The 15,008-nt window shown below is 40.2% G+C and overlaps 1 protein-coding gene across 1 annotated transcript; it reads right to left on the reverse strand.

Annotated features, from left to right (window-relative positions):
- Positions 1–914: 914 nt before the first annotated feature.
- On the reverse strand, positions 915–14,883 carry sec62 (SEC62 homolog, preprotein translocation factor). The gene is made up of 8 exons (XM_046051803.1): positions 14,726–14,883; positions 10,748–10,856; positions 8,163–8,268; positions 7,397–7,604; positions 5,476–5,571; positions 5,335–5,395; positions 5,107–5,226; positions 915–4,051 (listed from the first exon to the last, which is right to left on the reverse strand). The coding sequence occupies exons 1-8, from the start codon at positions 14,816–14,818 to the stop codon at positions 3,525–3,527; spliced, it is 1,320 nt and encodes a 439-aa protein (XP_045907759.1). The 5' UTR covers positions 14,819–14,883; the 3' UTR covers positions 915–3,524.
- Between the last annotated feature and the right edge of the window lie 125 nt (positions 14,884–15,008).

Genomic DNA, 15,008 nt, shown 5'->3' on the forward strand with positions numbered 1-15,008 from the left:
ATCCCATTTTGCAAACCCATTTAAGGCAAAAGAGTTTTTAACTCCAGCTACAATCAAACAATTTCTGGTTTGACATTAAAATAAAGTACTGACTTGCAGCAGGAGTAACCAGAAACACTTTCAAAGTTTAATTGCTATATGAATCCTATTTAATCTGGAGTTTTAAAATCAAACATTTAAAATTATTTCAGCACTTCTGGACATCCTGGTGTCTAACTGCAGATGAGGAGCGGCTGTGGCTCAGGAGGTAGAGCCTGCTAATCTGCATGTCAAATCGTCCTTGGGTGAGACACTGAAGCTCAAAGCCAACAGTCGAGGGACAGACTGCCTGCAGGACAGAACAGGTTCACTGTTGAGAGGAGAAACAAGATATGTTTCCATATCTGCACCTACAGGGCTGTCTCTCGTCATGTAGGCAAAAAGGTCAACAAAGATGTAGGTGAAGCTTTTAGTAAACAAAAACATCTGTAATTGTTAATTGATCAACTGACAATTAATTAAATAAATATCAAATAATATTGATAATCACAGTGTTAAAATCATTTGCATTTAAGGTTCTTAAATGTGAGAATTTGCTGCTTTTCTCTGAAACTCATGCGTACAAATCCTTTTTTGAGTTCAATACTGCTAATGGGAGCTTATAGAAGAAATGATTAAATATGAACTTTAACTCCTTTTCAGTTGCATTAATATTATTGACATCCCTGCAATAGGTTGATAGTAACCACACACAAGTTTCAGGTATTTGTACAGTCTGAGATTATTCGTCTTTAAACCTCTCTTCATACCTATTAATAAATGTCATACTGGTATTCATTTATTTTTCTCAACAAAAAGATTGCAGAGCATCCACACTGCGTTATGTCCCACCAAGGACTAGAATGCCGAAAGAAAAGATTAAAGTGCGACAATACTTGTGCTTTCAATATTTTTATTGCAATGATAAGATACAGATATATTTCCAGACATCCAGTTTTATTAAATTATTCTCCAATATTGCATGAGTCTTCAGAATGACACTGATTCAACTGTGGACAACTAGGTGATCAAAAGACACGGTTTTTTTTTGACCACCACATGAATGTTTTACAGTTTCACTTTTTGATTTCCCCCAGAAATGTGCGATGAGAAGCAGCAGCATAGAGAGTAATAATACTACAATATACAAGAGACCGATACTGTGCAACAGTCACGAACAAGTGTTTCGTGAAATGGTTATGCCAATATTGAGTACAGCGACTGGCAACTCAGGACACAGAGTTGCACTTTGCCCGTTTGGGGAAGAAAAAAAACAAGAACAAAGATATTAGAAAAGAAACAAGAGCAACAACGTGGTGGTGTGAGAGTCGAAGAGCTACAAGCCTCAGCGGGATTACAGGAGAACAAACTACTAAATTCAGACTAGGTGAGTTCATTTTCAGGCAAAACAAACTGACGACTGTACAGAAAGCTGTGTGGAGTATATTCAGATATTGTTTCACTGTGGGGCGACTTTTTCAGATTATGTGGGAACCAACAGGTTGCTGTCAGTGTTGCACAAGCCACTGGTGTTGTAAGACCGGGTTAATGACTCACCGTTGTCGAGATAGACGTGGCAGGCCCACAACAAGCCAACCGGTCACACATTCAGTGTTACGGCAGCAAATGTAAAAAGAAAATACAGAAATATGCTGCTATCTAAGAAATTCCCACTGTTTTCTAATCCCAGATGTCACCTTTAAATAACTAGTACACTCTTAATGAATCGTATAAAAACAAAAATGAACATTACAAACAAAAAAAAAATTGTATACCTCCTAATACAAAAGAAAATGGGAGAAAAGCTGTTTTAGTTTCTTAGACTACATTTGTGTATATATATATATATATATTTGATATATCAATAGAATCCATATATAAATGATACATTTCTATTTTTTTATACTTAAATATAATCCTCGCTATGACTAAAAGGAGCATCTAAGACAGTATGTAATGTGAAGGAACAGCTTGGACCACATCGGCCGCCAGTTACTGGAAATTAAACTGTAGTCTGGTCAGTGGAGCTGGATTTGTGACGCGCGCCCGCTGTTTTCACACGACAGCTCGTGTGTGTGTGTGTGAGGCTAGACACGACTGGTTTGGGCGCGAACACCTTTTTAAACGGTTTCATTGAGACCAAAAATGTTTATTTAGCTACACACTAACAACCTTGTGCTGTGGTTTTTTAAAATCTTTATTTCCCCCTCCCCAAAGACGTGAAAGGTTTGAGGAGTTTGACACCACAGTTACAAAATGAACAAACTGACCAAAAACTACCCCTTGCTCTCACACCCGACTCTCCCGTTTTAAATCAGCACTCATAAACATCATCATTATTAGTTGAGTTTGGCACTAGAGTTTAGCTTTACTGTATATCTGGTTCTGTTTGCAAATAGACAGTTATTGTCTTCTAGCTTTTGTTGCACAACAAATGCTGCAATCCTTTTAAAAAAAAGAAAATCAAGTACCCCAGCGGTGTCCCAGTTGCTCACTTGTATTCTTAAAGATGAGTCCCACATTAAATATGAACTAGAAGTACTTTAGACTGTGGAGAGGACTGCACTATGATTAGTCATTAAAAAAGAAATGTGTTGTTTCTTACTGAAAATGGCAAGTACCTCAAAGAGCCATACTAATCTCCAAATACTCCATCCAGCCACAAGGTAGATTTTTCTTAGGTTCCTTCGAGTAAACTAAACAGGATTTGGTCCACCTGGCTTAGTTCAGGTTTCAAAGCAGACACTTGAAGCCGTTTGCTTCAAGGGCAGCCTGAGAAAGCTATCAGACTCACATGGGTGAATGAACAGGGGCTTTCTCCAGAACGTCAGTGATTGTACCTACAACATGGAGTTCAAGGACAACAACGAAACCAAAAATAAAAGAAGCGGGGGGGCAAAGACACCAGCACGCCTTCTCTTACTGGTCAGTTATAGCATGATAGCTTTTCTCCGTCATCTGTATCTACTATAGTGTGGCCAGCTATTTGGATTTGACCTCACATACAAAACATCCAAATGTAACCAATCACGGGGGACATAAATAAAACATTCTGAGTTGAAAGGACACAAAAAAAGCTACTTGGTGACATGAGAAACCAAAAAATAAAATAAAAAAGAAAGAAAGAAAAAGCAAGCCCTGCATCGGGGCTGCTGGGCTGTTTTGACACCTTCTTTAGGCAAACATGTGGGTGGCAGTTTTCATTTGAACACAAATAACATTTGGGTGGGAGGAATCAGATCTACCATTAAGGCTTCTTCTTCTTTCTTAAATTTTGCTTTCCCCATTGTCGTAGCCGTTGACATTTCACTGTTATGTCTATCCAGGTACTGGTCCTATTGGTACTGTTTTAGTGGAAGATCTCAACAACGAGAGATGGAGCCTCTCCTCGGCCTCTGCAGGCTCAGAGAGGCCGGACTAGCAGGTCCTGGGATCACAGGAGGGAGGAAGGTAGGGAGGGAAGGGCTGAGAGAGAGAAATAGAGAGTGATGGGATTGTTAAGAGGTTTATGTTTCAGCAGTCTGGGGTTTAGTCTCACTCTCAGCCCCTTCTTTTCTCTCTTGCGTCTCCTCCTCCTCCTCTTCCTCCTCTGTGTGCTGGTCCAGCTCCTCCCTGGTGATCATCTCAAAGTCGTTTCCGTTGCTGTGCTGCGAGCCTTCGTCCTCCCGCCGGTCGCTGTCTGTGTCTGAGTGGTGATCCGTTCCCTCCCCCTCCGCTTCTTTACTCTCCTCTGGCCCCGCCTCTTTGCTCTCTTCCTCTTCCTCCTCCTCCTCCTCGTCGTCACCGTCCTTCTTCTCGCTGTCCGACTTCTCGTCGCTGTCTGACTTCTGAGCCTTGGTGGAGGCGCCGTTGTCCCTGTCCTCCGTCTTGTCCGAGCCCTTCTTGTTGCTGGCTCGTGGCCCTTTGTACTCGTGAGTGTAGAGCGGCCTGAACGAGTCGATAAAACCCACGTCTGCCGTCAGGTTGGGGAGGAACCAGAAGTGGTGTCGCCCGCCGGTCACCACCCAGATGATCAGGAAGAGGATGCAGCGGGCTGAGGAGAAAGAGAGACCAACCAGTGGGATCAATTTTAAAGGTGTTATACAAATAGAGCAAATAATTCTGCAACATTTTATTGCAATCAATAAAAGTAAATGAAGGTACACAGGTCTACAGGTATGAAAAATATCATTCTTATCCATGCTATGCTGTAATAGTACACATTGTACTTTTATGTTGCCCTATGGGAGTGCAGGTTTTATGTATTTTATAGTAATATGCTTCATTTTACCATATTTTATACACACGTTTTTTTATTGTTTGACAATGATCTTTATACAATAAAGATATCTCATCATAAAATCTACCTTTACAAGATAACAATGTCCATGTTCTGAGTGACATCGTCAGAGAGGTGTTAATTAAACTGTATGTTTACTAATGAGTTCTTATGGCCAGTTAAATTGCTGAGTGACTCATTCTCTGTTTTTTCACCTCTCACTGCTGTGAAAGCTGTTAGGCATTTTAGGCAAAGCCTTAACGTTGACTGAAACACTTTTAGATTTTAAAAATCTTTATTTGTGAAAATGAAAAAAAACCCCCCCCGATTTATCTGCTTTTTTTTGCATGTAGACCACATTAGACCAGGTCAAGATCCAAAACCACTATACCTAGAGCTCTCAAATCTGGACTAGATTATTCCACAGAGGCTAAAGTTTCAATCAAATATAGTGTCAGATTTGTGAAACTTTTATTCAATTTGTGAAAATACTTTAAAGCACGATTTATCTGCTTTTTTCCATGTAGAACACATCGGACCAGGTCCAGATTCAAAACCACTGTACCTAGAGTTCTCAAATCTGGACTTGATTGTTCCACACATGCTAAGGTTTCTTTAAAAAAACAGTTTGAGATTTGTGTAACCTTTATTCCTTTTGTGAAAATACGATATTCATTTACATTGAAGTCTAACTACGGTGTTAAATACTTTATAAATTTTTTTTTTTTTTTAAATTACTTCACCATGACAGCCCTAAGTAGTAGATGTCTTGTAGGAAATATTTTCAGAGGTCCCAGTGAGGTATTTCTTTATTAAGTACATGTACTTACCAACAGCAAGAAGCAATATACTGGCCACAAAGCAGCCTGCGGCAACACTTAGATAGTAAACTCCTACACGCATTTCCGCTGGCCACAGTGGGAACAGCGTGGCTGCTATTACTGCAATGACTGAAAGACAGAAAACACACACACACACAGAGTGTGAGTACAAAAAAGTAAATCAGCCAGTAACTGATAACCCTCCATTCAGTTGTTTTATGATTTACACCCACTCACCGAGTATCAGTCCCATGGCAAATGTTTTGAAATGAACAGGGTCGTAAATCCACACATACACCTAAAGAAAAAGAGGGTTTTTATGTCATGTAGGATCACAAACGCTTCTCCTCTGTATGCTTATTCTCTAAGCACACTCACCTCATTTCCATCTAGAAATAGCTGGTCCTCATGAGGCTCCAGTTTGAACTTCTTCTTCACTTCTTTCTTTTTCTTGGGGCTTCCAGGACTGTCATCCTGATCAAAACAAACACATTTTACATATGAAATCTGTGTTTTACTTACAAGTCACATTTTCTGGAGTGACAGTGTGACCTACGTATTGGTTAGAGAGGCAGACCCTGGACTGGAGCTTCCTGTGAGGTTTTACATTAAAGCAACCACACTACACCAGTTTTTAACTGGTTATGAAACAATCTCAATTTTATACCTCTGTATGACCTACATAAGCAAATGAGACCACCAGCAAGAAGAATGGCAGAAGAATTTCTATACTTGTTTTAAATGCCTGGTGCAGATTCCCCTCAGACAAAACGATTTACAGCACCCAAGAAAGAAGAGCATATGTTTACATTTTCCTAGGTGAGGTGTCACAGTTAAAAGGAAGCAGGAGGAGATTTTCCTTTAAAGAATTTTTTTGATGTTCTATTTTGTGGTTCTGGCTGATACTGGGGCAGGATGAGCAAAGAGAAAAAGGGCGAAAAACCAACCAAGCCAACCTTGGTTTGGCCTTCAACAAATGGAGAGAATTGGCTCTCTTCCTCCTTGAGAGGTATGTGTCTATTTTATTTGGCTGTGTACAGTCCTTGGAGATATAGGTCACAGTGGACATAATACAACTGGCTTATAATGTAACATTTTTAAGACATAACATTACTAAGGAATGTTGATAACTTTATCTTTCTCAACAAAATCTGTTAGTAGTAGGTTTACGTAACCTAGGTGTATGAACGGTGCTGGAACAGTTTACTTTGTTACCATCAGTATATATTAAAGTTATTAATCTTAAGGATCCACAAACAGATGCATTACCTCATCTCTGTGCATCCTGCAAACAGCTGTGTTTAAAAAAAACGTAGTACTAAAATATTTGTTGCATCTTTCTTTCACTTGCTTCTAAAACAAATGCACGCACCGGATCATGATCTTCACGACACGAGGCAGTGGAAACACTACTTGTCCACACGGGGCGTCAGAATGAGCACTTCACAGAAGTTCCTTGCCTTATTGCGAAAGTTGAATAGTTTGGGAAATACGCTTATTTGCTTTCTTCTTTCTCAATTAGATGAGAAGACTGAAGTCATGTCTATGCAGTAAATATGAAGCTACAGCCAGCAGTCGGCTAACTTAGCTTAGCATAAAGACTGGAAACTGGGCAACAGTTAGCCTGGCTCGGTCTGACAGATAATCCACCTACTAGCACCTCTACAGTAATTAACACAGTATTGTCTTATTTGTTTAATCCATACAAAGGCTAAAAACAAAAATCATCTCATCTCACTCTGAGCAAGAAAGTGGATAAGAGTATTTCCTGAAATGTCAAACTTTTCCTTTAAGTGTGGACGTTATTGGAAAGTCTACAATGAATGCACCATTTCAGTTTGTTATACCAGCTGGCCACACTATTAACTCGTTTCACTGACGCAGACCAGACACCGTGAACACATTGTGCTCCTTCTATCCATGACTAAAGACCTGTCAGTCGTTGCACTTTAAACCTGCGCAGCAAAGTCAATATCCACCCATTTACTGTCAGGGTAGGAGGTCGACCAGATCAGTAGCATCAAGGCAACGCTGACCGATCAAATAAACAAACACACAGAGCTGCAATCAGTGTGTGAACTGTGCAGCACTGGTGACTTTTTTTTTACCCATTGAAACATGCTGATGTTTGACAGTTAAACGGTTTCAAGCCAATGAATTTGGTAGATTTGTACCCCAGTATTCATGGCATTTCTAATGGGAGATGTTGTATCGTTAACACCTTTTACAGGAGAGGCACAAAACAGTCATGACACTGACAGGTATAATCTGAGGAGGGAAACAGTGTTGTGTCACGTACGCTCTTCTCTTTCTTGGTTTCAGCCACCTCGGACTCTTTCTTCTTCTCTTTCTCCTTCTTCCCTTTTTTCTCCTCCTCTTTGCTGCTGTCAGCCTTGGACTTCTCCTTCTCTTTTTCCTTCTCCTTCTCTTTCTCCTTCTTGGTGTCTTTTTCAGGTTTTTTCTTCATCACTTTGAGAGCTCGGTGGAAGAACTGCTTCTTTAAGAGTCTACAAAGGATGGAGGAGAATGAAAATGATTAAGTTTATATCAATAGTGTTTAAAAGGGATCTCAGTAAATGTGCACAGACTCAGAGGTGAAGGTTTTTATCCCAAAGTACAAAAATCTGAGCCCGGAATCGGCAAGGTTCGTCAGTTGCTCGCTTTGCAAGACTGAAAGCTATTTTATTCAAATTTTTGGTTTCATGGCTGCAGAGCTGTGGACAATCAATTAGTCAATCTAAATCTAAAATTTTTTTGAGAATTGACGAATTGCTGAAGCAAAAAATACCAAAAATGCATTGGTCCCCGCTTGTCAAATGTAAATATTTGCTGTTTTTTTTCATCTACGAATGTAAACTGAATATGTAGCAATTTGATGTAAAATTTGGACAGTTCATTCATCATTTTCTGTCATTTTATAAATCAAACTAATCAGTTCCCCACATACCCGTGACCATATTACGAGCCTATGTATCAAATGCATAGATGCCTTGTTTTGGAATCAAATCCTGCAAATGGTTCATCTACAATATCAGAAGTGTAGCAGAGCGTGTTACTCAGCTGACCTGTTGCAGTAATCCACTACAGACTCCCTGGTGGTGAACAACGCCTCCTCTCCCTTCTTAGCCTTGGCCCACTTGGAGTCCAGCAGACAGTCCACAGCCTTGGAGGCTAAATTTAGTGTCACAAAGATGTAAAAAACACAAAAAAAAAACCACAGAGTAGTAATGCAGTGAGTATCCTGCTGTGTGTCTTTACAGATTGTATCAGATGAGCAGAAGCTGAAAACGGCCTTGGTCTATAAACTGAATCCAAAACAGAACAGATGGCAGTATTTTTGACTTGCAATAAATGATCATTTTGGCCACCTAGGTTGTGAACTCAGAATTGACACATCACCACCTTTTAAGATGATATGCTGAACTTGTTAGCAAACAGCAGTTATGGAACCAGTTTGGAGTCGTGTTTGTAAACACCTTACTCATTTAATACTCACTCTCTTTTGGTCACCAACTCTTGAGAGAAATATCTGGCACTTGCTGCTAAATGCTCCACTATGTTCACCAGCTAGTCACTAACTGTGTCTGTCTGCTGTTCGGCGCTGAGCAGTTAGTGTACATTGGCTTTTTAAAGCCCGCTGTGGCTGAAAAGAGGCGGCGACCTCTGACATGTATAGCAATTATAAGTCACTTTGGATAAAAGCATCAGCTAAATGAGTTAATGTAAATGCTATGAAACCAGTGAGAGTGAACCGTAACAGTAAAGTTGTGGGCCGGATAGCTAAACAATGAGCTGAAACTCGATGTAAAGCCAAGGCGCGCTGCAGAGTTATGTAGGGGTGTGACAAGACACTTAGCTCACGAGACGAGGCAAGACAAGACACGAGATTGGGTTTGCGAGATCAAGACGAGACAAGGTTTTAACACTATTTTTAGGAAATCTTCCATGCTGAATTATAGGAACATTTTGAGCGTTCAACAGTTAATTTCCTGCATTCTGGTAAATCCTCCTGCACCAAAAAAAATATGGTGGAAATGTCTTTATTTATGTAAAGGGAAACACTAAATTCAGGTGTCAAGTGACAATTCAAAATCTAAAAATATAACAGAACTAATGCTGGGCAACAATTAAAAATTTTTATCGCGATTAATCGCATAGTTATGTGCAAAATTAAAATTCTTGTAAATCTCAACTTAAACTTTAATGTGATCAAATCAAATATTAAACCAAAGCTATTTGCCACTTCAGGGCACTACCTTTTATCCAGCTTGTTAAAATAAGTTACCATCAGAGTCCAGAGCCACGATCATATCATCATAACAGGCACCTTCTGAGCAACAGGTTAACATACATGAATCTATTTTCTTGGGGTTTTTTTTCCTGACAAAAGAAAAATGTTTCTGCTGATACCTGGTCAGAAGAAACATTTTTCTTTTATCAGGGAGCAGCAGAAACAATTTATGTTCAGTAGCAAGTGTCCCTGTTAGAGCGAGGTGAAGTGGTCGTTTCACGCACATGCCCACCACCGAAGTTGAATTGTCTTGGAAGAGGGACTGATCCTTGCTGTTTGAGAGTTTCCAGAATCTATTTCTTTTCACTAAATAGGACATCAAGAGGAGGGAATTTGCATGGCAGAGCCGCAAAACTAGATGAAGGCATATATATATATATATATATATATATATATATATATATATATATATATATATATATATATATATATATATATATATATATATATATATAGGCCTGGTGTTTAATGGCAGAGCGCTTGTCTGATCAGCGGAGCAAAGAGCAACCCCGCAGAGCCAAGCGACTAAGTTGTGATTTTAAGATCATTCCTAAGACAGACATCTTCCTCAACACTAATCAGCATGCAGTGTGTCGCTATCCACTTTATTATGGCATTTGATCGGTTGTCTTGCTTTTGTTAATCTACATCTTTTATCTATCTACATCAACACGGTTTTTTACCTGACGAGACATCTCGTCATGTTTTCATCTCGCGATATAACATGGCATGAGATCTTGTCACACCCCTACATTTAGGTGATAATTTTGTTAGATTCATCAGTAATAGTGACCTCTTTCACATTATCATTTAATATAACTGTAAAAATATTGATCATAGCTGCTTTAGCAATGTCTACTCAGTCATTTATTTGACAGTAGGGTAAACAAATGAAACTCCAATGATGGCCACAGGCTGTAGACAGCTGTAGAAATATTACTGTCCACAGCATTTGTAAGGTCACAGCATTCATACTTTACTCTTCTCACAACTACTGAGTAAACAGCATTTCCCAAAACTGACGTGGTTTCTGGCATGCCACAGAACAAGACAAATATACTGTGTGGGACAGCAGGTCTGCAAATTGGACTGCAGCGGAAACATTTGTTTAAGAATCTGACAACTCTTCAGCAAGGTGGTACAGATCTTGCCCAAAAAATACTAATGTGAAAAACAACAACATAACACTTTTTTTTATTTACTGCAGCAAAAGGGTTAGGGTAAATCAATCAAATGAACACAACTGTCTGTGTGTGCAAAAACAAAACAAGGGGGCAGGGATCGATGGTCGTCTACTCCACCCGCTGCCTAGGCGTTGTGTTTTGTCTGTTGCCTCACATCCCACAGTTGAGCACTAACCAATAAAGTAGTCGACTCGGTGGCCCATCATGTTCGTGGACTTGGTGGGGCAGTTGAATCGGAGGTACTTGGCCACCGCCTTCTCCTCCTTGGTGGGCTCGCTCACCTCCTGCAGGGCACAGGCAAACACACAGATGAATATAAACACTGGAAAAAAAAAAACATCATCACTGCCAGTCCTCCCAGCTGGTAAAATATGGCACTGAAATACTGGCAGAAAGCCAATAGACCATCTTAGAGCTACATCTAGGGCCGGATAATTTACAATTTATTGTAATATAGGAACACCTGTTGCAAAACAAAATACGATGACTTTGCAAAAAATACAGGTACATACATTGTTGTACTGCACATTGTATTATACCGTCAGGTATAGCCAACCTGATAGTTTGGCACATCACAAGCTATGGCCATATTCAAAAATGATTATCAAGTTAAATCAGCATCTTTCTGTCTCTCACTCAACAAAAATTAACATTACGAGCTTCACAAAAATAGTATTTGTATCAGGGCTTCTGCACTGCATGGTCTTTTGTTGAGGTCAGCCCTTTTAACGGCAAAACAGGTGTGGTGAGTGATTTAAATCTTAGGCACTGTATTTTATCCCTAATCCACTGCTTTAGGCTAAATGTTAAATAAAAGGTACTTCATCGTATTGATTCAACGATCCTAATGATACCATAACACAGTCCTGCTTATTGATTTCCAAAACTGCCTACAACAGCCTAATACAACCTAAAATACTTCTGTATAACTCTGGCAGTTGACAAAGTGTTTTCAGTAATTAATATTCTGCTGCCCCCGCGACCCTGTACACAGGATAAGGGGTTGACGATGGATGGATGGATATTCTGCTGCCCCCCCATCACAAAATGACCATAATAGCTGTATCTGCAGGGGTGCTGGGATCTGTGGCTGTGAAGTTACTCTTTGTTTAACACATAAACAATCTACTTTGCACAAATAATCTCCCAGGATTCATTTTTGTGATCATACCTCAGAGGTAAACAAAACTTCAAATAAAGACACGTGACTGATAAAAGCCTGCGAAGACAATAACACTCTCTGTCTGCTTTGCAAAACCAGTTAAATAAACTGTAGATGTTCATCTGAAGCAATAACAAGAGTGGCCAAATCGTTCCCTTACTCTTCCTCCTTTTTCACAACATATGCCGGCAGCAGTGAACCACATGCCAACACTGAAGGAACGAGGACAGTGAGATCTCGCGCTGCTCTAGTCAGTCCAGCTGGCTCTGGCGAGCAACATGAGGAAGACGAGGCCATCAAACAAGCCTTTGTTTAAAGAAGCAGGTATCCGTCACACAGCTCAGTTACATGAGACCCCAACACGGAAAGCCCCCTGTCACCGTCTATATGATCTACCTGGCTTGATCACATGAAGATTAGCTGCTGTGTTTCAACCATGCGCCCACAAAGCAAGCAGCTCTCAGGTCCTGGTCACAGCCATAGTATGAGGACTGGCCGCTAGTGCTCCACACACAAAGACCAAAGTACAGGCCCTTTAAAACGTATATTCAACAGTTTTGACTAGATGTTAAACCCATTTCAACCCTTGAATGATGGAAAACACAATGGAAAACGGCAATCAAGAGAAATAATGTCCAAAAAGGAGATAAGAGTTGTGTAATAGTGGTGATCTTTGTTGTGGTCCACTCATAATGAAGATAGCAGTGTGTTGTTATGCAACTGAACTAAAACATGCACAGACCTACACTTAGCTGGGTGGATTATTAGAAACACCTACCTCAAACTAACGCAGTCGAATGCAACAGCCCTGCAATGAATCCTTCCTCCGTGTCATGAAGTTAAGCTACTTTAGCTGTAGTTTGTGGTGTTGGTGAACTATACTGACTTACACTGAGAGGTGTTTCTAATATTTTGTCTACCCTCACTGACTTAAATAGAGTGGATAAAATATTTTAAAACACAAAAAAACTAAACATCATAACCTTCATGGAGGTAAGATTGACTTATTCCAGGCCTGTTGCATGTGTAAGTAACAGGCAACCAAGTGTACAATGAATAGTCTTCCTGTGGGATTCCTACGGGATGGGGGGTCAATTTCCATGTTCATCTTAAGTCAACGGCAGCATGCGAGATGGGAATCACTGCTCAGTTTTTATATATAAATATGCAGTTCTAATATGAATAAACACTATTTTTTATCGGGATGACAGGATGGGTTGGAAGTGAAAATCCCCTCCCGTGTCAACCTCTACGTCAAACCCATGTCAATTTTCGAACATAAAGTGCATTCAAAAGGATTTCGAATTGATCCCTGCTGGGCAGGGCACGCTGGTGTGTGTGTGCAGTAACTGAAGGGAAAGTCAAGGTGAGCAGATTACGGTTGTTTGTGAGTAAACACTAAAATAAGGAGGAGAATTAGGTAGAATTATACGGTGAAATAGATATACCACCGCCCCTCCCCTCCATAGTTACACTGTCACTCTGTGGGAAACACTGTTAAACTCTAAGCTTCTCCAAATGACCAAGCATAGCATAGCTGTCTGTGTCTCTGTATCCCTGATGATACGGTGGTAGGGAATGAGCTCATAGTGCTTCCGAGTGCCATAAACTAAGCTGAATGGCAGTAATACTCTGTAGCTTGGGGCACTTGTACTTTGCACCTATAGCTAAGCTTCTTTGTTAGTTTATCTGCAGGAATAATAAAAAAAATGTTGGATGCACTGAAAATTATTCCACCGTTGCCTGAATTCTAAGTAATGTAGAAATATGGGTCATTTCTGTGCCACTCCAAAATGACCAGTGGTCCCATCCTAGGCAGATTCAACATTTTCATAAATATACAATTACAACACATGTTGTGAAAACAGTTCAGTGTAGCTTATTTAAGCTTATCCCACTGCTTTGTACAATTGCTGTCCCAAATCCACACAACATACTAACTGTATACTGCAAGTACTATAATAATCTCTATGGTATGTTTTGCAAGCGGTATACAATCAACATACTTAAATGTTTTATACTAACAGGGAACTTTACACAGCCAACTACACATAACAAAAAAGGCTAAATGTTTTAGTTGCCCTGCCAGTTCCTTTGTGGACTACATTGAGGGACACCAGTGAACATCAAAATCACTACAAACTAAGAATACAGACACTTTTGAGTATTCTATATTTTGTACCCTTTAAGCTTCATTACACAGCAAACTCAAAACCTGATCAGAATCAGTTTAGAGTATGAAACTGGTACACAGCTCATGTCACTGGGTTCTTCATTGGTTCTTTCCAGGTGACTTATTTTGACCATCGGTGTCTGGCTATAGTGGTACTTACAGATGAGAAATGTGTCTTGGTTTGGGGAAAGTTTGGGATCCAAAATTCTAATTGCTGTTGTTTGTTATTTTACATGAATTGGAGTTATGTGCAAGTTGACTGAACCTGTAGACGCTCTACAAACTGTTGCTTAAATCAGTGCTCCAGACTACAAAGCGCCCGTGGAGCCACACTACCTTCACAGTATGTTACATTATTATGCACTGTGTTGACTCATTAATTAAAATTCCCGCAGATTACCTCACGTTATGTAAACACGTCGGGTTTGAGGTGACGCAGCTTAGCCAGACAACGTTTAACGTTATACAGCCAGTCCAATAGGAATAAAAACGGCGGACTGAGGAGACATCTCGTTGAGTAACGTTAGCAATTACAACACGCTTTTGATGTGTAGACCAGCGTGTGAGTGCTCCTGGCGGAAAGGATAATTAGCTCGGAAACGTCTCATCAAAATACAAACACTAACATTTGTTTTCGCTAGCCAGCTAATGCTAGCTACCGTTAGCCGACAGCTGGCTTCATCTGCCGCCTATTAACGGCTCCCCACGAGGATCCTGCCGGTAACAAACATCCCGCGACAGGTCGTGTATCAGCGCACGTTTTTTATTTATTGTCCTACACCTTGCACGGGCAGTAATCATGAATTATGGGACGTTACCTGGATCCGTTTCTTGTGCCTCCTGCGCTCCGCCATGATCCTCCAACTCAGCTCCTCCGACGTGCGCGTCTGCGCTAGGCTGCGCACGCGCATAGATTGTGTAACATCGCGAGACTAACCGAGTAACGGTTGAGAGAAATGGTACGATCTCGTCTCAAGGATTTTTGTGGAGCTCGTGTCAATCATCACTTTTACACACACACATATATATATACACATATATTCCCAAAGTCCCATCTTTTACCATTACATTGTATTTACAGTACTTGTACTTTACTTGAAC

Source organism: Micropterus dolomieu, linkage group LG06 (genome assembly GCF_021292245.1).
Source record: "Micropterus dolomieu isolate WLL.071019.BEF.003 ecotype Adirondacks linkage group LG06, ASM2129224v1, whole genome shotgun sequence".
Classification (NCBI taxonomy): Eukaryota; Metazoa; Chordata; class Actinopteri; order Centrarchiformes; family Centrarchidae; genus Micropterus; species Micropterus dolomieu.

What these genes read in the sequence shown, in the direction of transcription:
- sec62 (XM_046051803.1), bottom strand. Translation starts at nt 14,818, where the DNA reads ATGCGCGTGCGCAGCCTAGCGCAGACGCGCACGTCGGAGGAGCTGAGT. An exon ending in CCGAGTCGACTACTTTATTG is followed by an intron (nt 8,269 to 10,747) that starts GTTAGTGCTCAA and finishes CACTAAATTTAG; the next exon opens with CCTCCAAGGCTGTGGACTGT. An exon ending in GTAGTGGATTACTGCAACAG is followed by an intron (nt 7,605 to 8,162) that starts GTCAGCTGAGTA and finishes CATCCTTTGTAG; the next exon opens with ACTCTTAAAGAAGCAGTTCT.